Consider the following 20769-nt stretch of genomic DNA (forward strand, 5'->3'; position numbering starts at 1 on the left):
AATGAGTAAACTTCCATCATCTCCTATCAATAACTTCCTTATGGGTTCCTTTTTAGAAGCACGATTTGTGGTACTGTTTGAACTGTCCAGACAAATTAAGCAAAAAGTACATTGACCTTTAAAAGCTTTTCAACTTATTTACTTGAACTCCGGAACTGATGTTACTCAAGTATTGACCTCTCTATGCAAATAGTGTTTTGTTCATGTCTCTTCATTCAACCTTGTTTTTAGGTTGAATATCAACCAGTGAAAACTTAGTTAGGTCTTGCATACGCCCAACATTTATATGTTGGGAGTACCCTGTCAATTCCAAATCAGTTATCTACTTTTCTTTTAAATAGGCTTTTCATTTGGAAAAATACTGCCCTTAATGACGTACACATTGGCTTAAGTTCAATTACCAAACCTATTTATGTTGTGCAGACATTCAAGAATTATAGGATTTATAAGGATTCAAGAATTATATTTTATTAGGTTGCATTTGGCAAAAGCTATTTGAATCTTATGGGGTCTTGTGGGTATGAAGCAAGTAAGTAAGTGTGAAGCTCAACAGCCATGGTCAAATCAAAATTCTAACTTGGGTTTAAATGTTTATTCTAAGAATTTTCTCCCCTGCCATATAAATGAATAGTTACCAAGCATCATAGGAGAATATACAACCATAAGGATAGCTTTATTGATCGGTCAGTGTTTATATTTGGCTGAATCTTCAGTTGCTTATGTTCTGCAGCTAGTTCCCCGTAATATAAAGCCAGGCCTCAGCAGGACATGTTGGGGTATATCAGGACAGCCCTCACTGCGATGCTGTGGAGTCTTTGCGCTGTGACGAGGAACCGCCAAACCCCTAATAGTGTCTGATCCTCCCGGGACATTGTGGAACAGGAAGGGTCAGTTCTGTGACATCAAGCATGACGGGCTTAACTGATTCTGCTGCCCTTTTTACTACCACAGCCTTTGTGCTGTCATCACCGGCTGGCAGACCCGCGGTCGGGATGGAGCCAACCGTTGGCACGACATCAGCTATGTCTTTGTCCTCCACTGTCAGGTTGACGGGTAGAGTTGGCAAGAGCTCCATGACCGGGTCGAGAACAGCGTTAACGGGGACGAGAGTAGACAGGGGAGGGTCAGCCGCCACGGAGGTTGGTGACCCAAGCACCACTTGAACCACCTCACCGGACTCAGTGGATTCGCCGGACTCGCCAGCGGATTCGGCAGACAGGAGTCCGCTGAGCCCGGGGTTATGGATGAGGGTGAGTTTGTGGTGTCTCAGACCTGGCTGGATCACTGGGAGGAGGGAAGGACTGGAGGCTGCAGTGCTGCTGTCGTTTATTGACTGAAAAACGTTAAATGGACCCGAATGAAAACTTGGTTTGAGGTTTATGAATATACATTAGGGAATGTTGATTATTGAATGGTTTGATTTACCAGAACGCCAAACATAGTGCAGTCGACGGTGTAGTCAGAACCCAAACCTTCTGCCACGCAAAAGCCTTGTTCCTATAGTAGGAAATAATTTCATGAATGACTCTTGGACCATGTAGGATTATTGAATTCACAATAGCTTGTATGTTGATACGATTTATATTTATTGTCCCTAAATAATTCTCAGAGAAGGATTGATTGATTTCTCGCTTTACTTACAGCATTATCCAAGGGCACACATTCACTGCTTGTACAATTGGCTCCTATTATGACATACTCAGCGGCAATGATGTCTCCAGCAGATATCGGCTGAAACCAAGATAGAAAAAACATCTTTGGTCTTACGGACTCAAATGCAGTCTTTATTTATTTCTTGTTGAATATCTGAAGGTGTGATCATGTCAGAATGTACCTTTTTGGACATCCTCCCAACCTCCATTAGGCTGAAGGTCTGATTGGTTCTGACGTTGAAGGTTCCTAGAGACGCCTGGACAAAGTCTAATCCAATGGTGTCATTCAGGGGGAGGAGGGTGGGGCAGTCGGGGCACATGTCTTCTCTTGACTCTGCAACAAGAAGAAAGGTTTAATTTTGGTGTGTGTGTGTGTGTGTGTGTGTGTGTGTGTGTGTGTGTGTGTGTGTGTCTGTGTGTGTGTGTGTGTGTGTGTGTGTGTGTGTGTGTGTGTGTGTGTGTGTGTGTGTGTGTGTGTGTCATTAAGAACCATAATTACCTTCAGTTTTACATTTGAAGGCGGTGACGCTTAGAGCCCCGCCCACCTGCTTCAACACCACGTCGCAGTCTCCTTCAACTGCCTGAGTCACAAGCACATAATGTATATCATTTTCTAATTTATATGTGTGTGTATAGATGTGTTTAAATATGAAAAAACGAACTGCCATCACCATCAACGTTACTCTCATCTGACTTTGTAATAAAGGGACACCTTTCATCTATCTTTGTGACCTACTCTATGAGTCTCACCGTCATCACTTTGGGCCTGACAGAGCAGTTGGTAAGAGGCTTGGGATCCAGCACATGGCAGCTTGTCTCCAATAGGTCCACCTCCATCAGGTATGTAGCTTCTCCACTGAGCTACAGAGAACATGAGGGACATGTTAAAATAATACCAATTCAAGCCAACCATTTGTTCAAAATATCACATGGAAGTCAATGAATGTCGTATGATAGGCAAGTCGATTAAAGAACCGATCGGATCTTAATAACATTCTCACCTGTGAAACTAGAACAATAAATACATTTGCATATTGTATATAATCACACAAATACACTCTTCTGTAGATTATTTAAGAATTTTTTTCACATAGCTTCCTAAAGTGCCTTATTTCCCTAGTAAGTAAGGTGGTCTTCTTTAAACTGTATTTTGGAGATGTCAAAACCTAAACACTGGGGTGGCTGCAGCTTTAGGTATACGCGGGGTGTAACTTCAGTGTTTTGTGCCCCCGGCCCACCTGGCTTACCGTTGTGATGATCTTTACGTCCTCAATCCTGTTCAGGACGTACTTGTAGCCGTGAGTGTGTTGGCCATTTAGGTAATCCTGAGCCACCATGGCTACAGCTTCTATGTCAGGAGAATCGCATGGAGGCCGACTGACAATGGGTAGCCCGACGGGGGGCAACCCGCCGGGGGGCAACCCGCCGGGGGGCAACCCGCCGGGGGGCAGTCCGCCGGGGGGCAGTCCGCCGGGGGGCAGCCCTACAGTTGGCAGCCCTTGGGCCCCCAGTGCCACGAGAACCAGAGTCACGGCGATGCTCATGGAGCACATTTTCCGCAAGATGGGCTACAGGGCCAAAAGGTTTAAGATCTGCCGATAGCGATCGAGGCGAGTCAAGAGTACGATAGGGAGACCAGGTGACGTTCATCCCTGGTATATGTATCCTAGCGTCTGTTTAACTTTCAAACTGACAAACTCAGCCAAGATAAACACTGCGGCTGCCCCCTTCGTTATTGCGTCACGTGAAATAGTGTGTAGTGCACCTCAGGGGGGTGGTTGGTGCCAAATGTAAACTTTCTAATTCTGGAGAGGGCTATAGATTAACTATAATGAGCGATGACCGTGGTGTTCTTATATAAGTATCTGGGAAGCTTCACCTTCTCTCTGATTCTCCATTCTTATCACTGCATGCAGCTACACTGGGATTAATAATTGTTCCTATAACTTGAGTGACAATTAAGGAGGTTTATGGAACTTCATAGATCATACTCATGCCCTGTAGTATGAGATGATTTAAAAGTCTCTCATCCATATTAAAGGGCACCTATTTTACCACCAGATCTGTTTGTGGTTAGCCATTACAAGCTATTCAAATCTGCCCTGCCCTGTATTGACATCGCACGTTGGAGTGGGGGCCCTTTCATATAGGCCTATTAATGATTATTTTTTGTGCCTCAATACTGGATCAACTTTTCTGCGTCAAATAATTAAAATGTATGTATATTTGCCTACAGTATATATTGTCTTCATATATTTAGAATTAAATTTCCAGTATAATCTAGTAGGGTATGGTTAGACTAAATTAATAAATTGCTAATTTAAGCCTATAACATGGCATTAGGTATTAATTTAGAGATTGGTTAAATTAAGGTTTTAGATTAGAAATGGTTACATCTAGGAATTAGGTTAGAGATTATTAAATGTAAGGCTATGTTAGAGATGGTTAAATTAAGGTAATAGATTAGAGATGGTTATGTTTATGTAAGGTTTTAAGGGGTTGAGTTTAAGAATAAGGTTAAAGAGATGGTTAGGTTGAGCGATAATTTTTAAGGTTTGAGGGTTTGGGTGCATCGGTCAGTTATATGGACCTATTAAAGAAAGTCAGTTAAAGCTCTCTTGGGGGTGATCAGAGTCTGGACAACTCGCAGATAGGCCCTTCTCATTGGATGGGCCAGATAGGCCCTTCTCATTGGTTAGGCCAGATAGGCCCTTCTCATTGGTCGCGCCAGACCAATCGTGACGCGTTTGATAAGCGACAGCATGGCACTGCAGTGTTTTTATCGCACAGCTGCGGCGTGATGTTCAGTCAATGGTAAAAGTTTGATTACGTTATTACATTGTGCAAAACCATCTAATCTTTCATTGGAAGGACTTACTAGGTTAATTGTGGATTTTGTTATGTCTATTTGTAGTAAACGTGTCAAGCGCATGCCTTATGCCTGTCAACTCTGCTTACTACAGACCTTTAAACAAACCAACATTTATACACGATTATTCACTTTACACGTGTTGGATGACCTGATACGATGGTATTACTTTGTATAATTTCCTTTGTATAATGCATGTTGTGGCTAAACTGCAAATGTGTTTCCGTGCTGGACGCACATTCAAGTTTGTAGTCTACTTACTTTAATGTCTATTTTTATTTGCTGTTAAAAGCAACCCTCCCACTCTGAAATAAATCTATTTATCTATTACAGAATGTATACCCTCGAGGCAAAATATTCACTATATTAAAACTAGAGGTAAAAGCAAATCTGAAACTGTATTAATAGACATGCTGTTACTTGTATCTTACAGGCAAAAGACAACAATAAAAAGCTGGAACATACCTTTTGAACTATAGGCCTATGTATGTAGGCTTCTACCTTGATCCCAAGGAGTCCCCCTACTCAACGTGATCACACTCTTAGATTGCACCAATGGGTAAACTTCGTCTGGAGATGCATGACCGAACAGGTGAAAGCAAGCGACCGCATGGTTCCACCAAGGGGCTGGCACACAACCTTGAGCTCAGCAAGAAACGCTGGTTCTCCATACGGAGGTTTTGGATGTGGCGTCGGCGAGAAAGAGCAAAATCTTGTTTCTTCTTCACGCAGAGAAATGGCGTCAAACACAAAAGACGTCCGGTCCATTCCAGCTCCTTCTGCAACCGCCAAGGCGATGTCAAAATCTGTTTGGAAATACAAGGAGAAGTAGGCAGGGACAGAAACATTTCAGAAACCCCGCCAGAGAAAGAGAACGGGGAAACATCAGGTGTTTTGGACGGTGGGGAACTTAAAGGAAGTGGTGGAGAAGTGTGTCAACCTGCTTTAGCATCCACCTCGAACTCCACCGACCGCCCTCAGACCCCGGACAGCGGCGGCTCTACAAAGAGGCAGGGGAGTGGGGTAGGGTGCACTGACAAAAATATGGTTAACGGATTCAAGAGGATTGCTGTCCATCAGGAGCCTTGGAGGGATCCTGTCTGTCCGCAGGAAACCTGTACCCCTCTGGGTGCAGAGCTGGTGACGGAGGGAAAAACTAGCACCAGAACCAGCCCAAGCCCTGTCTGTCAGAGCCTGCCTGGGCTTGGGGTGTCGTCTGACAGCCATCTGCAACCTGTTGTCCCCCACAAGGCTTTGAGCTCGACCATTATGGGTAAGTACTGAAAGTCCAACTCTTCACATGGCTCTTTGTATATAATTTGGATCATCATGAGTATTTTGTCTTAATTTTTCTTTTCTTTTTTAGAGTTTCTCGACGGCTTTTCTAAAGTCTACGGGAGTTTGATCCCACTGCAATCGTGTGACATTGTCCGAAGCTTGAGGGCGCATGATTTGGGTGACAGAAAAAGGTATGTGCGCTCACGTGGGTCTGTAAAGTACACACAAGGGCCGTCACTGGGGTTCCCATTCCCCTGAGATCTTATCTCAGGGGAATAGAAGTAGACATTGAAAAATAGGAAGGTTGGAGAAGTATACATTGAAAAATAGTCTTTTGTACGAGAAAGAATAAACCAGAATAGCCTTTCATTGCATGATTGGTATGCAGCCGGGATACCTAGGCTATAGCAAGCTACGTGTCATAATTCCCTGTAAATTGCTTTTGATTAAGGCGACTGCTATGTCAATGAAAATAATTGATCAAACTGGAACCAATTGAATGCTTGCGGCCTACAATTCATACACCGCCTTCAATGATTCATATCAAGAATGGAATCCCCCCCCGTCCCCTCAATGGCGCTATTTATTAATCAAACACCTCCACCAACGTCTCCAAATAAGTCAAGTAGTTGAGCAATCTGCCAATTATGTGTCAATAATGTGCAACGTTCTACACCAACCAACCCTTGTTAGTTTTGAGGCTCTTCCAGTGTACTTTACCCAGCCTTTGTTGTGTCACAGCCACAACCACTGAGGCTGCAGTAACCCTTTGCAACGCCAAACCACAGATGTTTTCCTGTGGACTCGTATTATAATATAACTATACTTTTGTTTAGCAACGTTATTATTGTTTTAAGGTACTCAAGGTTCAAAATTGAGGAAGTTGGAGTCGTTCTTCTATTTCTGGTTTTAATGTCAGCGACTATCAACATAAATATCCCACAAATTGTAATTTAAATTGTTTTTTTAAAACAAATCTACCTGGAATCGGCTCACACACTCCTGGTTAGAAATCACAGCTTCAGATGACGATATTGTGTGTGTGTGTGTGTGTTAAACCATGTTTTATCCTGCTTTTATACCACAGCATTGTAGAATACTTCATCTTGATTAGTCAATATTTGAAGGCTGTGCATTCATTTTCAATGCGCTACAAATCGAACATTAACAATTATCAAATACACCAATCGACCAGATATTTCCTTAAACGCAAAAACAATATGCTCAGAGCAGATTGATAAAGTAGGAGCTGAAAGGAGCTCGTATCTAATCATTGTTGGTAACTAGTGTAAGTGGAACAAACCACTCTGTTGTGTTAAAGGAACGTAAGATGGTGGTAAGCAACATATATTCTCTCTCCAGGAATCTAGTCATCTCCCTGGTGAAAAAGTACAGCGCTACTGTAGTCAGAACAACGTCTCCCTGCTTCCGAGTGGTCTACAGAAAACACAGTCTGATGATGGAGGACCTGGCGACGCTGGCCCACCAGAACTGGATCAACGACCAGGTAGTCTGCTCCACCTCCATCAAGTAGTCCGCTCCACCTCTACCAGGTATTCCGCTCCACATCCACCAGGTAGTCCGCTCCGCTCTTCACTAAGTAGTCCGCTCCGCTCTTCACCAGGTAGTCCACTCCACTCTTCACCAGGTAGTCCGCTCCGCTTTTCACCATGTAGTCCGCCCCGCTCTTCACCAGGTAGTCCGCCCCGCTCTTCACCAGGTAGTCCGCCCCGCTCTTCACCAGGTAGTCCGCCCCGCTCTTCACCAGGTAGTCCGCACCGCTCTTCACCAAGTAGTCCACGCCGCTCTTCACCAGGTAGTCCGCGCCGCTCTTTACCAGGTAGTCCGCTCCGCTCTTTACCAGGTAGTCCGCTCCGCTTTTCACCAAGTAGTCCGCGCCGCTTTTCACCAAGTAGTCCGCTCCGCTCTTCACCAGGTAGTCCGCTCCGCTCTTCACCAGGTAGTCCGCTCCGCTCTTCACCAGGTTGTCCGCTCCGCTCTTCACCAGGTATTCCGCTCCACATCCACCAGGTATTCCGCTCCACACTTCACCAGGTAGTCCGCTCCGCTCTTTACCAGGTAGGCCGCTCCGCTCTTTGCCAGGTAGGCCGCTCCGCTCTTTACCAGGTAGTCCGCTCCGCTCTTTACCAGGTAGTCCGCTCCGCTCTTCACCAGGCAGTCCGCTCCGCACTTCACCAGGCAGTCCGCTCCGCTCTTCACCAGGCAGTCCGCTCCGCTCTTCACCAGGTAGTCCGCTCCGCTCTTCACCAGGTAGTCCGCTCCGCTCTTCACCAGGTAGTCCGCTCCGCTCTTCACCAGGTAGTCCGCTCCGCTCTTCACCAGGTAGTCTGCTCCGTTCTTCACCAGCACCTCCCAGCCCTAGTCTGACCCGCTGTGGGCCTTAGGTGTAGCTCTCTGTCTGGTTGGAGTTGAACATGACTCATTCTGCATCTCTCCTATTTTTGTTCCTCTCCAGGTCATCAACATGTACGGGGAGCTGATTATGGAGTCTACGGATAACAAGGTTGTTTTATCACTTTCAACACCTTTTACTTGGTTTTCCTCCGACCATAATGGCATTGCATTAAGGCTGCCCCTCCCTCTATTAGGTCCATTTTCTGAACAGCTTCTTTCACCATCAACTAGAGATGAAAGGCTATGAGGGGGTGAGGCGATGGACAAAACAGGTCAGTTTTAAACCAGCACATCAGTTGGCTTCCACTGTATATATACACTCACCAACCAGCCATCTATCGGTCATGAAATGTCTCTATCACTGCTGTTCCCAAACATGTGATGCATTGTCCTGGGATATATGTCCTCTACCACAACCCAACCACTGTGGGCTTCTCCTCTCTTGGGCCTTTCACACCGCCGCAAAATCTGAGCCGGTTCCGGGTCGGTTCGGAGCAAAGGCCAGTGTTTTGGTTTCACACCGCCAAAGAACCGGCTCCGGCCCCTAAAAACCGGTTCAACTCCAGCCCAACTTTTGAGCTGGGCTAGAACTAGAACCGCTTTTACGCCGGGGGCAGGGGGCGGGGTTATCCGTACCTTCATAAACAGGAAGACCAACAAAGACCGGCATTTTTAAAACACCGAAGTAAACAATGGACGTGAATCCGTGTGTGCTTCGTTCTTTGAATATTCAGATTCAAAACAGTCGTTTTTTGTTTTTTTCTGATTTGGTTTTGAATCGGAAAAAGGGCAAAAGGAGTAAACAAATAATCTGCATTTTATTTGTGTTTGTGTGTTGGTTTTTTAAACCCGAAACAGAAAAACAAAAATAGATACATTTATAGTTATAGGCTACACCAGAAGGCAGAACGCAGCGAAGAAAAAAGAGCCAACCACCTAAACCAGCAATAGACTAATTATTGTCTAATTATATTTAGCCTTAGTTATGGCCGCAATGAACCGTATGGTGATTTTATTCGTGAACTATTTGACACTGGAAAGACACACGACGCGATCAGTACCGCTCTAAAGCAATCTGGTGCCCCGAAGTGCTCCGTTATGACGGTGAGGAGGTTCTGTGTGGAGCACAGCCTTTGAAGAAGAAATCTAGTTTCCGGTTTAGTTTCAGATCATCCACTCGCAGAATAAGTCGCCGGCTCCCACGGAAAACAATAAAGCTGGCCATTGTAGAATGCGAGAGACTCGATGGAACGTTTGAAATGTCTTTATATGTATTTTCTTTAAATCCGCGTGCCCTTTTCCCGGCATTCATTGCGGTTTTATCTAAATATCACGCAAACAAAACAAGCAACTGGATTATTCAGTTTTCCCGTTTTGATTTAAAAAAACAGAAAAATACCGTTTATTTGTATATTCCTTTTGCCCTTTTTCGGCTTCAAAACCAAATCAGAAAAACCAAAAAACGACTTAATTGTTTTTTTCTGATTTTGTTTTAAATCGGAATATTCAAAGAACAAACCATACACGGATTGAATCGAAGACGAAATTGTTGTTGTTGTGTTTGAAACTGGCGCAAGGGTTCTTCTTCTTATTGTACAGTTCCGGCAGGGCGGGAGGGTTGCTGGGAAAGCGGAGACGTTTGCAGTGACGTCATGACATTGCTCACACCGGCTCCATGGCTGGCTCTGGCCGGTGTGAAACCAACTGGTTCTTAACTGGGATAAGGCTCGAACCTGTTTGGAACTGGCCCTAGCACCAGCCCGGAACTGGCTCTTGGTTCTTTTTGGTGTGAAAGCCCCATCTGTGAGTCCCATTGGGTTGTGGAGAAACATGGTGATGTCGTGGTAGAGGTAGAGAGGAGGAAGGGACATACCCTTTTAAATATCCCAAGTGATGGATTGGATTATTATCTTTAGGATTTTATTTATAATCCTTTGAATTCAAATAATTTCCCACACGAAATGGCTGTAGTTTTCAGCTCTAATACACTGTGGACATTTGACATATTGAGTGCAGACCTGCTGAACAACACCGTCTCCCCAACTTGGAGTTCTGCCCAAAGGACAAACTTCACCGGTGGACCCGGTGAATACAACCCGTTAACCTCCAGTTCTGCTCCCATTTCCGCTGTTGATGCCTTTTCTCTCTCCCCCCACCCCTGGCCCGTCACACCCTCTCTGGCTCTCCGCAGGTCGACCTGTTCTCCAAGCAGCTGCTGCTGGTGCCGGTTCACCTGGAGGTACACTGGTCTCTGGTGGCGGTCGACCCGGAGCACCGGAGCATCCGGCTCTATGACTCGGAGTTCACCGCTCTCCCAGAGGTCACGCTGGTAAAGAGTTCCCCTAACCCCTTACACACATCCTCCCCACTGGACCCAGAGGGGCTGTATGATGGAACGCAAATGTTCCAATCCGCCCCTTCAGAGATTACCCGGCCAGGCCCCTCACGTAAAGCCCAGAGAGCGGGAGAATTCCCAAGGAGCGAGTAGGCGTGTTGGCGACGTGTTAGTAACGTTTCATCGTGGGACTGAAACCAGGAGTGGTGCTTCTTACTTTTCTCTTCTTGTCTGTATTTTGCCTTCCAACTTCTATCTGCTTTCCACTCTTCTGTTGATATTGCGGATACATCTGAATAAATGCAGCATTGATACCGCCGCAAAAAGAGTCAGCATTACGGGGTTGGCAGCCTCACCCGCAACCTTCAACCTGATGTAAACAAAACACTGACTACCGCTGCATACTTACACGTCCTCCTCCTACGCGCTCTGCCCATGCGTCACCCCTCGCCTGAAGTATATTGAGGGTCTCCAGGATGTGTCTGATGCGGTTTATCTCCGGCTGTGTGCTGCATGAGTGAAAGGGCGAATCCGGATCATCATCAAACCAGATTCCCCAGAGATGATTCAGAGTTAATGTCTGAAAGGCCTGTTGGTCTGCACAAAACGCACCAGCAGCAAAACATCAGTGGGTTAACCCAATAAAAACATGATTCATTCATTCATGTGTATATATATACATTTATTTTTACACCAGGGCATCCTGAAATACTTGATAAGCGAGGCAAAAGAGAAGAGCCAAGAGCTATTCCAAACTGGCTGGGTGGTGTCGGCCAACCAGGTAAAGTTGGCATACCTTGATGTTAACTTCAGAAATGTGTCACTTGATGAAAAATGTTGGCCCTATCTCCAGCTCTGTATTGCCCCCTGCTGGAAGTGAAGGTGTGAGTTAAAGGTCCCATGGCATGCCACCAGGTGTGGTGTGATTAGCCTACAAGCCGTTTTGGAACTCTGCCCCTTATGACATCATAGGTGGGCGTGGCCACCTAGATGTGTGCTGGATAGATCAGCCTACCCAGTGGACTTTAGCAAACGTTGCTCATCTATCCATCACACGTCTAGGTGGACGAGCCCACCTTTGACGTCATAAGGGGCATATTTCCAAAACGGCTTGTAGCAGCTTATCAGACCACACCTGGTGGCATGCCATGGGACCTTTAATGGATGAGATGTTCAAATGTCACCCTCTACTTTCCATTTTAGGAGACGCCCCAGCAGAACAATGAGAATGACTGTGGAGTTTTTGTCTTGGAGGTACAATCTGGCCTCACGACTCACAATGTACATGCAAAAAGATAAGAAGTCAAAGGTTTTGTATTATGTGGTGCCTGATGGTTTGTGTATGTGTCTGTGGGTCTCGCTCCCTCCCAGTATTGTAAGCGGCTCGCCCTCAGGAAACCTCTCGACTTCTCCCAGAAGGAGATACCACACATCAGGAAGAGAATCTACAAGGAGCTTTGTGAACGAAAGCTTCATCTGTAACACACACACACACGCAAACTGAGTACAAGGGGGGGTGTGACTGGTCTTTGAATGTCAAACCAGTAGACTGCGCTACAGTAGTGTCTGTCAAACACTGCTTGTGTTGTCATCCTCACATCTAACTCTTAACAAACGAGCAGTTGAAATGCAACGCTTGTCAGTAGCAGAAGGGTTTAAATGGTCTTGAATACAGTGTTTTATTTATCAGCATTTGACTTTCTTCCCCTCAGTCCAAAATGTGCTGCGGATCCCGATCTCTTACTGGTTTCGGTCCTGATTCTACATTCCTGCAATCTTTCTGATTCACAAAGTAGTAAAATACTGGGATCATCGGTTGGACTGGGAGTGGAACTGAATATTGTTTTTGTTGTTCCAAAACATAAGATGCAGAATTTGTATTGTTTGTTAACCTTATGTGTTTATAATAAATGACCACTTTTTCTATGTCGTCCTACATGTCAAGGACTTATGATGTTCATGTCGTACTTTTAAAGTTTAGGCTGAATGATTATTACTATCGGCAGAATACTTCAATGCCTTGGTCCCTTTACACTCGCATCAACAGCAGAATTGCTAGAGCTGAAAAGGGTATTTGTAAGGCACATATACTATCCAGTATCTTTCCTACAAACCCAACAGTGATGCATTTTAGAAAGACTGGGAAATGGGAAATATCAATTTTATCTTTTTGTTGATGCTTCAGTGTACCCCTTTGGGGTATGAGTTTAGAAGCTGTTTTCCTGACCTCCCCAGTGGAAGGTTGGACAGGCCAGGGTTCCAGCTGATCGGGCAGCACCACAACCCTCTTTGACATCCTGCAGAGCTTCAATCGATTACCATCTGGTTAACAATAGGATAGTTTTATTGGGGAACAGAGCGGCTCTCAGCATCCTGACAACAATATAAGAAGTCCAGGCTTTAGGTTCAAGGAAACTTTATTTATCCCCAGGGGGCAATTAAGGGCAAATTCATCCGACATCAGCTAGCCGACCTCTTGGAGGGATGCAGGGTGATTTCCCATTTGGGGACTCCTCCTTGCGGAGCTCTTGGAGAGACGCAGGGGGAACTCTCATTTAGGCCTCAGATCATTGTATTGCTGTTTATATGATTTGTTATATGATGGTTGTTGGATGATTGTATGTTATTGTAGCGTTATTACCCAAATATATGACCCTAGTTATTATAAGTTCGGATGACTCTTTATTCCACACAGTGTGACCATTTCACTACAATAGTATAGAAGATTCTTCCATTGTTTCTAAAAAATCATCTTCCCGCTTCGATTGTGCTTTGAGACGCGGCTTGTTGCTTCTGTAAGTCCTGTCCAAAGAAATCTGGATTTGGGAATCAAAAGTGTTTATGTGCTACCGAAATAGTGACATTATCTATCAAAAAGGTCCATAGTGGTTTCCAAGTGTGTTAGTAACCTGATGCTGCCACCTGACCATTATTGACCTTTGTCTATACATGATACGTCTGCATGGAAGAGCCACTTTAGGTGATCCTCCGATATAGTGACCTCTGGTGTTCTTTAGAACGTAAAGAAGATGTGTCCTACATCAGTCTTAAGTATGCCAAACAATTAATTAATACGTGAGCAAGAATTACGAAGGAGGTATATTTGTATAGAAGATACATTTGTGGAAAGTGCAGGTAACCTATGACCTCTGTGGGCTACCCCGGCGCCGTAGGAACCCTCACCCGACCCATGACGGCTGTCGGTCTAGTTGTATGTATCTATGCTGGTCCATTAGCCCATCCATTATTTAAGTTATTGCTGAACTTATGCTTGGAACCTTGTTTTCGAAAAGTCCTTAATGTATGCAGACTTTGATCATAAATCCGCTTGGATTGTGCACTGTCAAAGGGGGAAGGGGGCACCCTAATCCTCAACTTGGTTGGCCCACTCTATCTCTGGGACTTCATCCAGGTGCCACATTTGGTAAGACAAGAGCTGCAGGAAGTTCTGCCACAGAGCAAGGAAGAGGTAGAGGTGGAAGTCACTGGCATCCATCTGGCAGTGGAGGCCCCAGTAGTTCTGATCGCACACACACTCCCAGCCGGCCTGCTGGTCCAGGCACAGCCCCCCGTGCATGCAGGGGTCCGACGCACACTCGTCCACATCCGTCTCACACCTCGGAGAGCGAGAATGTGAAGAGAGAGAGATGCCATTGAAAACGTTTGCTGTGTCAGTATGTAGAAGTTATGACTACACACGTGGCATGGCATACCAGTGTCCTGTGAAGCCAGCAGCACAGTGACAGATCAGGGCCCCTCCTGAACACGAGCCCCCGTGGAAACAGCTGTAGTTCCACCCGCGCCCCTTGCACTCAACCACCGGCAGCTCAGGACGTCTACAAACACAACACAAGAGTTGTTTCTGCTATCACAATATTCTGTTATTTGTTATTTGTCCCCACTGATATCACTTGAATGAAGCAGACTTAAACAACAAGTAAGAGAGAAACACTTACGGTTTTATCTCCACGTACCACGGGATCACAGGGAGTTTCTCCCTGTGGAGAATGGGTTGTGATACGTTAGTGAACTGGTACCGCGGGCGGGTTCAGCCTGTTTCTTTGTTCGGCTGTGTGTCGCCCTCTCTCTGGACATGGACCAACAGAAGGGGGACTCACGAGCAGTACGGCCCGGTCATGTTGCGGGGGCACAGGCAGCCATAGCCCTCTACCCCCCTGAGGCAGGTGGCCCCGGGGCCGCAGCGGTGGTCCCAGCACGTGTCCGCCTCCACCTTCCACAGCAGGAACTGCTCCTTCTGGGGTCGGGGTAGACTCAGCTCCTCATCTCTGTGGAAGGGCAGGGGGATCCCCCCGATCTCCAGGGGGCCTAGGCACCCGTCCAGCCCTTCCCCAGAGTTTCCAGCGCCCAGCAGGATGTCCACTCCTTCCCGCAGGAAGTCCAAACTGCCCCCCACGGCATCTGACAGCCGCGCCTCTGCCCTCCGTCCATCGTCCTCCACCACCCACCGCGACCTCTCGGCGGCAGGCGTCTCCATGCGGAGCTCCACAGTGTGCCAGCGGCCGTCTGCCACAGGGCCGCCGCTCTGCACGGACACGGCGGCGACCTCCCCGTCTGCCCGCAGCTCCATGGCGAGGTGCGAGCCCCGCAGGGAGACGGTGAGTAGGGGGGTGGAGCCCCGGCGTGCCTGGAGCACGGTGGCGTCCGTCTGTCTTGTGCGCAGGCGGAGGAGCAGGCTTGTCAAGGGCCGCGTGATGTGCCCGTTGCCACGGTAACAGAGAACATTGCCACCGAAAGCTCCAGCTCGTAGCGTCACGTTGGACAGGCCTGCGGAAGGAACATAATCTGTCACTGGGGGGATTTGTCTTCAGTCATGTTAGGAGACATTTGTATCTGAGATTTGTATCTAAAAGGTGGGATGTCTTTGCACATGCACAAACACACAAACACACACACACACATACAAACGCACAGACGCACTGCCTTCACTCGAAAACACATCTAAACAGAACCAGCCCGAGGCATTTAGAGGCATTCAGGGTAAACTAAGGTATTCCAATATTTATATTGCTGAATTTCCCTACTGGGATGGATGTTCCTATTCCCCCTGAGACTTCGTTTACCTCATCTCATCCCTTCTCACCACCCCTTCATCACCACCCTTGTGCTGTTGTTGCTTTGTCGTTGTTGTTTAGAGACGCTGAGGTAGAAACAGTGAGGAAGGGTTGGGGTCAGAGTGGGATGCAGACTCACACTGGAAGCCGTGTGGGAGCGACGCGCAGACGGCCGAGGAGGGGCAGGGGGACAACTCACACCATCTCACCTCTTCACAGCGCCTCCCTGCCGCGCCGGGCGGGCAGCTGCAGTCCTCCCCCCGGGGGTCACACACCCCCCCGTTCAGACACGGCGCCCCCTTGGTCACATGGAGAGAATAGGAAACAACCAAGAACGGATGAATGAAGCATTGACCCACTGCTGGTTAGACACACATACACCGAGCTCCGCCGTGAAGGGGGGAGCGGCGCAGGGAGACGCTGGGTAGGTGAGCAGGTGAGCGGGGCCTGGAACACCTTGTCCGCCGTCTGCCTGTTCCGCAGACGCTGGTCAGGTTCTGCATGATTTGCCCGTTGCCACGGTAAGAGAGAACACTTATAGAGCACCGCTTGTGATATATAAAAATACCACCAATTATACAGAAATGAATTTATAATATATAAATAAAACCCTGCTCCTGTGTTCTGAAACCTACAGCTACTCTTCGTTTTCCTCAGTTTGTCCCCCTGCTTGTTTCTGATGCTAGCTGGTGGGGAACCTCGTTCAGCTCCCAACCAGCTAGCGGTTGGAACCAAGACGGCCGCTTGGTGAACAGGAAGTATCCCCCTCATGGACTCACGGCGCAGTCGCTGCCACAGCCTGGGATCACGTGGACGCTCTGCTCCAGGCGGTGGGACTCAGCAGGCACCGAGCCAGGGAGGGGAAACACCTGGAGCGGCCGGCCGTTGATCCTCAGGTCCTGGACGCAGCCCCTGAAGTAGCCCCCAAACACGGCCGCGGCCCGGGGGTCCGGTAGGCCCCCGATAAACACCTTGTCCCCAGGGCGAGGTTGGACCGACCGGATGCTGACGGAGGCCTGGGTGTGGCCTTCCTGGGTCAGGACGGCCACGTGGTCCCAGACTTCGACGGTCAGCAGGCGGAAGCGGCCGTCTGCGGAAGCGGCCTCGCCCCTCACACTCTCATGGTCGTTTAGTTGAACTTTGACCCTGCCCTCCTCCAGCCACACCCGGAGGTACTGGCTGCTGCTGTTGGCCAGGACCAGCAGCAGGCCGCTGGGGAGCTCGGTGTGCACAAACATGGACACGACCAGGGTGGGGGGCTGCTGGTCTGATGCCAGGGTGGAGGGGGGGTCCACCAGAGAGAACACACTGTAACTCTCCAGGGAGCCCGCTCCAAACCGGGCCGGGACGTACTCTGTGCACAATCGGTTGAAACACATTCACTATCGTTACATCAGTGTGTGTTTTTGCGTGTGTGTTGCGTGCGCATGCACATTGTTACGTTGTGCGCTTAACCCTTGTGGTTAAGCGCACAAGGGTTGTGAGGGTTACGCGTTGTGAGCGTTCTGGCACCGATTGGCTGCCGTGCATCACCCAAGTGGGTGCTACATATTGGTGGTGGTTAGTGAGGTCCCCCCTTCACTTTAGGCGTCTTTGAGTGTTATTAATTATTATTATTCTTCATGTTTAACCTCTGTTTTCCTTTTATTCCTAGTCTGTTTTACATAGTTTTGAATGATGACTATATGCTCTGTAAGGTGACCTTGGGTGTCTTGAAAGGCGCCTCTAAATTAAATGTATTATTATTATTATTATTATTATTAAGACACTGATTAGCAGTAAAGGTATCCGTTAAATCGGTTACTATGACTGGGTAATCCCCCCGTCGGGCGGGGTGGATGAACCCCTCCTGCACACCTCCCTGGCTGAGCTGGCCATTCTATTTCCAACGGATCCTTAAGCCGCTCTGAACTCAGGGATCAATGAAGCTGTTTCTGACGTGTCTGACTGTGGACCTCAGAGTGGCCAAGGAGATCATTATACTGAGTCCAACCTCCAAAGATAGCTAGGATTAAACATGTCATTAAAACGATGACTACGGTATATCTGACGTCTGATGGATACTTTTACACATCGGACAAGCAATACTTTTTCAGCATGAGTGGCCCCTATTGGGAATCGAACCCCCTTTCTGGTAGTGTTATACTGCTGTACCGAGCTGGACAGGATCAGAGCCATTGACCTTCCTCACCTAGTGTCCATCTTCTGCATTTCCCCACCCAGCTAGCGTTAGCTTGAACAAAGATGGTCCATGGTGATTAAGGCCCCATGCTTCATATTTCACAGTCAACCAAATAAAAAGCATCAACTTAATGTATTTATTCACGCCTTACAAATATGTCTACCATGGCCTCGTACTCACCCCTTTGGCAGTCCGCCCCCTGGTAGGGTCTGTGGCACACACACCTGTAGTCCCTCCACCCCTCGGCCACACAGCGGCCCCGGCCCCCGCATGGGGCCCCCCCACACAGGTCCTCATCACTGCATCCCATGGTGACGTTCACCTGGGTCACTTCAGCCTCCGGCCCCGGACCCCTGGGCAGCACCAGCTCGGAGTCCACCACCACGTCCCGGAAGCAGCCCCGGAACGCTGCCTGGGCCTCCTCCCCAACGCCCGGGGTCAGACCCGGGGCCCCCAAGAAGAGGATCTGGCACGCTGGGCCAAGACCACCAGGCAAACCAGGGCCTTGCCCCCGCAGCCGGTGGTCTGCAGCTCCCCCACCACCACTCCCACCCCCATCCAAACCACCTCCATCACCACCACCTCCAACTACGTCCCCACAATCACCACTTAGAATATCACCACCACCACCACCACCATCACAACCTCCAACGACACCACCACCTACAGCATCACCATCCTCACTACCACCAGCAACACCATCCTCACCACCACCACCACCACCACCACCACCATCCTCACCACCACCACCACCGCTATCCTCACCACCACCACCACCACCACCACCACCACCACCACCACCACCACCACCACCACCACCACCACCACCACCTCCACCACCACCACCAGCACCACCACCACCACCAACACCACCAGCACCACCACCTCCACCACCACCACCACCACTCTCATCAAAACCACCCTCACCATCACAACAACCCCCTGCACAGAGCAGTCGGATCCAGCTGCCCCCTGCGCTCAGAGAGGCCTCCACCGCGTGCCACTCACCATCTGAAACGTTCCCCTGGAGCTCCTGGACCAGCGTGGTGTTTAACCCTTGACCTCTGCGGCCGCTGATGCGCAGCTGGCCACTGAGCAGCTCCACGGTGAGCAGCAGGTGGTCCACTCTGCGCTGCAGGAGGGTGCCGGCGAGTCCCCGTGTCCTGAAGCTGAAGGCCAGCCGCAGTGGGGCCCCTCGGACCGGGGTCTCTACTCGCAGGAAGCCTCCACTCCCCTGGAAGGAGAAGGCGGTAGGGGTCTGGCAGCGGGTCCCGGAGAAGCCCGCCAGGCAGCCACACCAGTATGTGTGCTGGTCCTGGACCAGCAGGGGCCAGCATATTCCTCCATTCTCGCAGCGGTGGTCGTCGCAGCCGGAGAGCGCGTCTGCGCAGGTCTCGCCGCCGTACAGCCGGCCGGTTTGGCTGCTCTGGGAGCAAAGGCATCTGAAGCCACTGCTTTGTCGCTGGCAGACGCCACCATTTTGGCAGGGCTGCTGCTCACACACACCAACATCCTCCTCACAGAGAAGGCCTTACGAGGGGAGCACAAGGGTTTAAAGAAAATGAGTTATTAAAGAAACAGTCAGAAATACTTTCATTACGAGTTGCAAACATTTCATTATTTTCATTTGTTATGCTCATGGTAATGTGCAACTCAAATATTTTTTCGAAGAAAAAGTTATTCAACATCAAAACACAACCAATTAAATAATCAAAGAAGAGGAGGAAGATATTGATTCTTACTTTGCCTGCCCCTAACTCAAAACATAAATAAACAATATAAATATGTGGGCTATCAATTACAGATACTCAACCAATATTTAGTGTAACATGAGAAAATAAGAATCAAGAGCCATACACAATAACTTACCATAAACTAATACAACTACAGGATTATAAGCACGGTTTTAATTTGGTTAAAGTCTAGCGTGCAACCAGCTTTCTTTATACTTTTTCTTGAAATGAAATATATTTATTCAACCCTTGAAATCATTGTGAGGAGAATGTCTGTAGATAATTACACAAAAAATATTATGAATTGTAAGATTGATAACTATGTTATCTCCAAATTAAACAGTAGTTATGCAATAGGGGGAATTGTATAATCTGAAAAGAAACGTCAGACTGATTTGCTTGCATTAGTTCATAATATTTTTTAGAGATATTTACCAATTGCAATATTGTGCATTCATTCAAATACTTTTTGAAATAGCTACCTTGTAACATGTTACCTAGTAAAATGTTATTAATAGCCTACAACACACCAGAAAATGATGAGACTCAATCGACTATAAATAACGATTGGGCTCAATTGTAAGACACGTTAGAAGAAAAACATTAAAAATAACCAAGGTAGCTAATATATATTTTTGGATTTGTTCAAGGTAAAAGGCCTACCAGCGTAAATCAACCAAAACGCGCCGACACCCGCACTGTATCTCATCGTTGTGGTCATGACTGGATCTGTTCAGCTGTAACGCTCCATCTCTAACCCGGGACCGGGCTGCAGGTGGTGACTGCTGCTCGGACTTCACCGGACTGATGCATCAGGATTATGCTAAGACACTTAGCAAAGGAGGTCTTCCCGAGGCTTATTCGAGAAACTTTTCCCACGTTGTCTTACGTAAGATCAATTTTCGACATGAGAAAATACGAAGTGATGATTAAAGGCTTAAAGAAGAGCGAAGTTACATTTATCTACATGCCACAGTCTGACGTGACAAGGACAAAATAAAACTAGAAATTGCATTTCCTGCAGAAAATACGGGCAGTGCTGTAGTGCAAAGTGAGGTTGAAAATATTTTTTTAATAAAGCCACAAAGATTAAGGCATAAAGAAACGTTAAATGGCTTAAATCAAGTGAAGGGATTTGAACAAAAGTTCAAAATTCTAAATGGAGTAACCAATGTAAACATGCACACCATTTAAGAAAAGGTTAATGGTTGGAAACAAATAAAGTGACAGATG

At 47.6% G+C, this 20769-nt stretch overlaps 3 protein-coding genes across 11 annotated transcripts; 1 reads left to right on the forward strand and 2 right to left on the reverse strand.

The window, feature by feature from the left end:
- Positions 1 to 647: 647 nt before the first annotated feature.
- On the reverse strand, positions 648 to 3322 carry LOC132463628 (alpha-2-HS-glycoprotein-like). 6 transcript variants are annotated; one of them, XM_060059927.1, is made up of 9 exons: positions 3144 to 3322; positions 3060 to 3113; positions 2900 to 3029; positions 2403 to 2513; positions 2152 to 2233; positions 1835 to 1986; positions 1642 to 1731; positions 1426 to 1497; positions 648 to 1333 (listed from the first exon to the last, which is right to left on the reverse strand). In XM_060059927.1, exons 1-9 carry the CDS (start codon positions 3203 to 3205, stop codon positions 845 to 847), a joined length of 1242 nt encoding a protein of 413 aa, XP_059915910.1. In that variant the 5' UTR covers positions 3206 to 3322; the 3' UTR covers positions 648 to 844. The 6 variants fall into 6 exon arrangements, with proteins under 6 accessions (XP_059915910.1, XP_059915907.1, XP_059915908.1 ...); XM_060059924.1 differs by having other exon boundaries at positions 2900 to 3113; XM_060059925.1 differs by having other exon boundaries at positions 3060 to 3322.
- Positions 3323 to 4314: 992 nt separating this feature from the next.
- Positions 4315 to 12482, forward strand: LOC132463627 (sentrin-specific protease 5-like). 4 transcript variants are annotated; one of them, XM_060059919.1, is made up of 10 exons: positions 4316 to 4466; positions 4955 to 5794; positions 5888 to 5990; positions 7162 to 7306; positions 8276 to 8323; positions 8409 to 8486; positions 10406 to 10543; positions 11247 to 11330; positions 11753 to 11803; positions 11921 to 12482. In XM_060059919.1, exons 2-10 carry the CDS (start codon positions 5077 to 5079, stop codon positions 12029 to 12031), a joined length of 1476 nt encoding a protein of 491 aa, XP_059915902.1. In that variant the 5' UTR covers positions 4316 to 4466; positions 4955 to 5076; the 3' UTR covers positions 12032 to 12482. The 4 variants fall into 4 exon arrangements, with proteins under 4 accessions (XP_059915901.1, XP_059915902.1, XP_059915904.1 ...); XM_060059918.1 differs by lacking the exons at positions 11247 to 11330; positions 11753 to 11803; positions 11921 to 12482 and adding an exon at positions 10638 to 11210 and having other exon boundaries at positions 4315 to 4466; XM_060059921.1 differs by lacking the exons at positions 11247 to 11330; positions 11753 to 11803; positions 11921 to 12482 and adding an exon at positions 10638 to 11210 and having other exon boundaries at positions 4327 to 4466; positions 5254 to 5794.
- A 466-nt stretch (positions 12483 to 12948) lies between these two features.
- Positions 12949 to 20393, reverse strand: LOC132463683 (protein crumbs homolog 1-like). Its single transcript, XM_060059981.1, has 9 exons — positions 20200 to 20393; positions 18657 to 19333; positions 17984 to 18506; positions 16401 to 16975; positions 15761 to 15920; positions 14668 to 15334; positions 14506 to 14547; positions 14263 to 14385; positions 12949 to 14166 (listed from the first exon to the last, which is right to left on the reverse strand). Exons 1-9 carry the CDS (start codon positions 20255 to 20257, stop codon positions 13914 to 13916), a joined length of 3078 nt encoding a protein of 1025 aa, XP_059915964.1. The 5' UTR covers positions 20258 to 20393; the 3' UTR covers positions 12949 to 13913.
- Positions 20394 to 20769: the final 376 nt, after the last annotated feature.

The sequence above is a fragment of the Gadus macrocephalus genome, chromosome 8, assembly GCF_031168955.1.
Source record: "Gadus macrocephalus chromosome 8, ASM3116895v1".
Taxonomy (NCBI): domain Eukaryota; kingdom Metazoa; phylum Chordata; class Actinopteri; order Gadiformes; family Gadidae; genus Gadus; species Gadus macrocephalus.

Excerpts from the sequence above, each read along its gene's own strand:
- LOC132463628 (XM_060059922.1), bottom strand. The coding sequence starts at position 3,205 with ATGTGCTCCATGAGCATCGCCGTGACTCTGGTTCTCGTGGCACTGGGG. Across the intron at positions 1,732-1,834 it reads TTGGGAGGATGTCCAAAAAG|CCGATATCTGCTGGAGACAT; the intron begins GTACATTCTGAC and ends TCTTGGTTTCAG. Across the intron at positions 1,334-1,425 it reads GCACTATGTTTGGCGTTCTG|TCAATAAACGACAGCAGCAC; the intron begins GTAAATCAAACC and ends AACGTTTTTCAG.
- LOC132463627 (XM_060059918.1), top strand. The coding sequence starts at position 5,077 with ATGGGTAAACTTCGTCTGGAGATGCATGACCGAACAGGTGAAAGCAAG. Across the intron at positions 7,307-8,275 it reads AGAACTGGATCAACGACCAG|GTCATCAACATGTACGGGGA; the intron begins GTAGTCTGCTCC and ends GTTCCTCTCCAG. Across the intron at positions 8,324-8,408 it reads TGGAGTCTACGGATAACAAG|GTCCATTTTCTGAACAGCTT; the intron begins GTTGTTTTATCA and ends TCCCTCTATTAG.
- LOC132463683 (XM_060059981.1), bottom strand. The coding sequence starts at position 20,257 with ATGACCACAACGATGAGATACAGTGCGGGTGTCGGCGCGTTTTGGTTG. Across the intron at positions 16,976-17,983 it reads GGGGGCGGACTGCCAAAGGG|AGTACGTCCCGGCCCGGTTT; the intron begins GTGAGTACGAGG and ends GATTGTGCACAG. Across the intron at positions 15,335-15,760 it reads GCTCCCACACGGCTTCCAGT|GCCTGTCCAACGTGACGCTA; the intron begins GTGAGTCTGCAT and ends TTCCTTCCGCAG.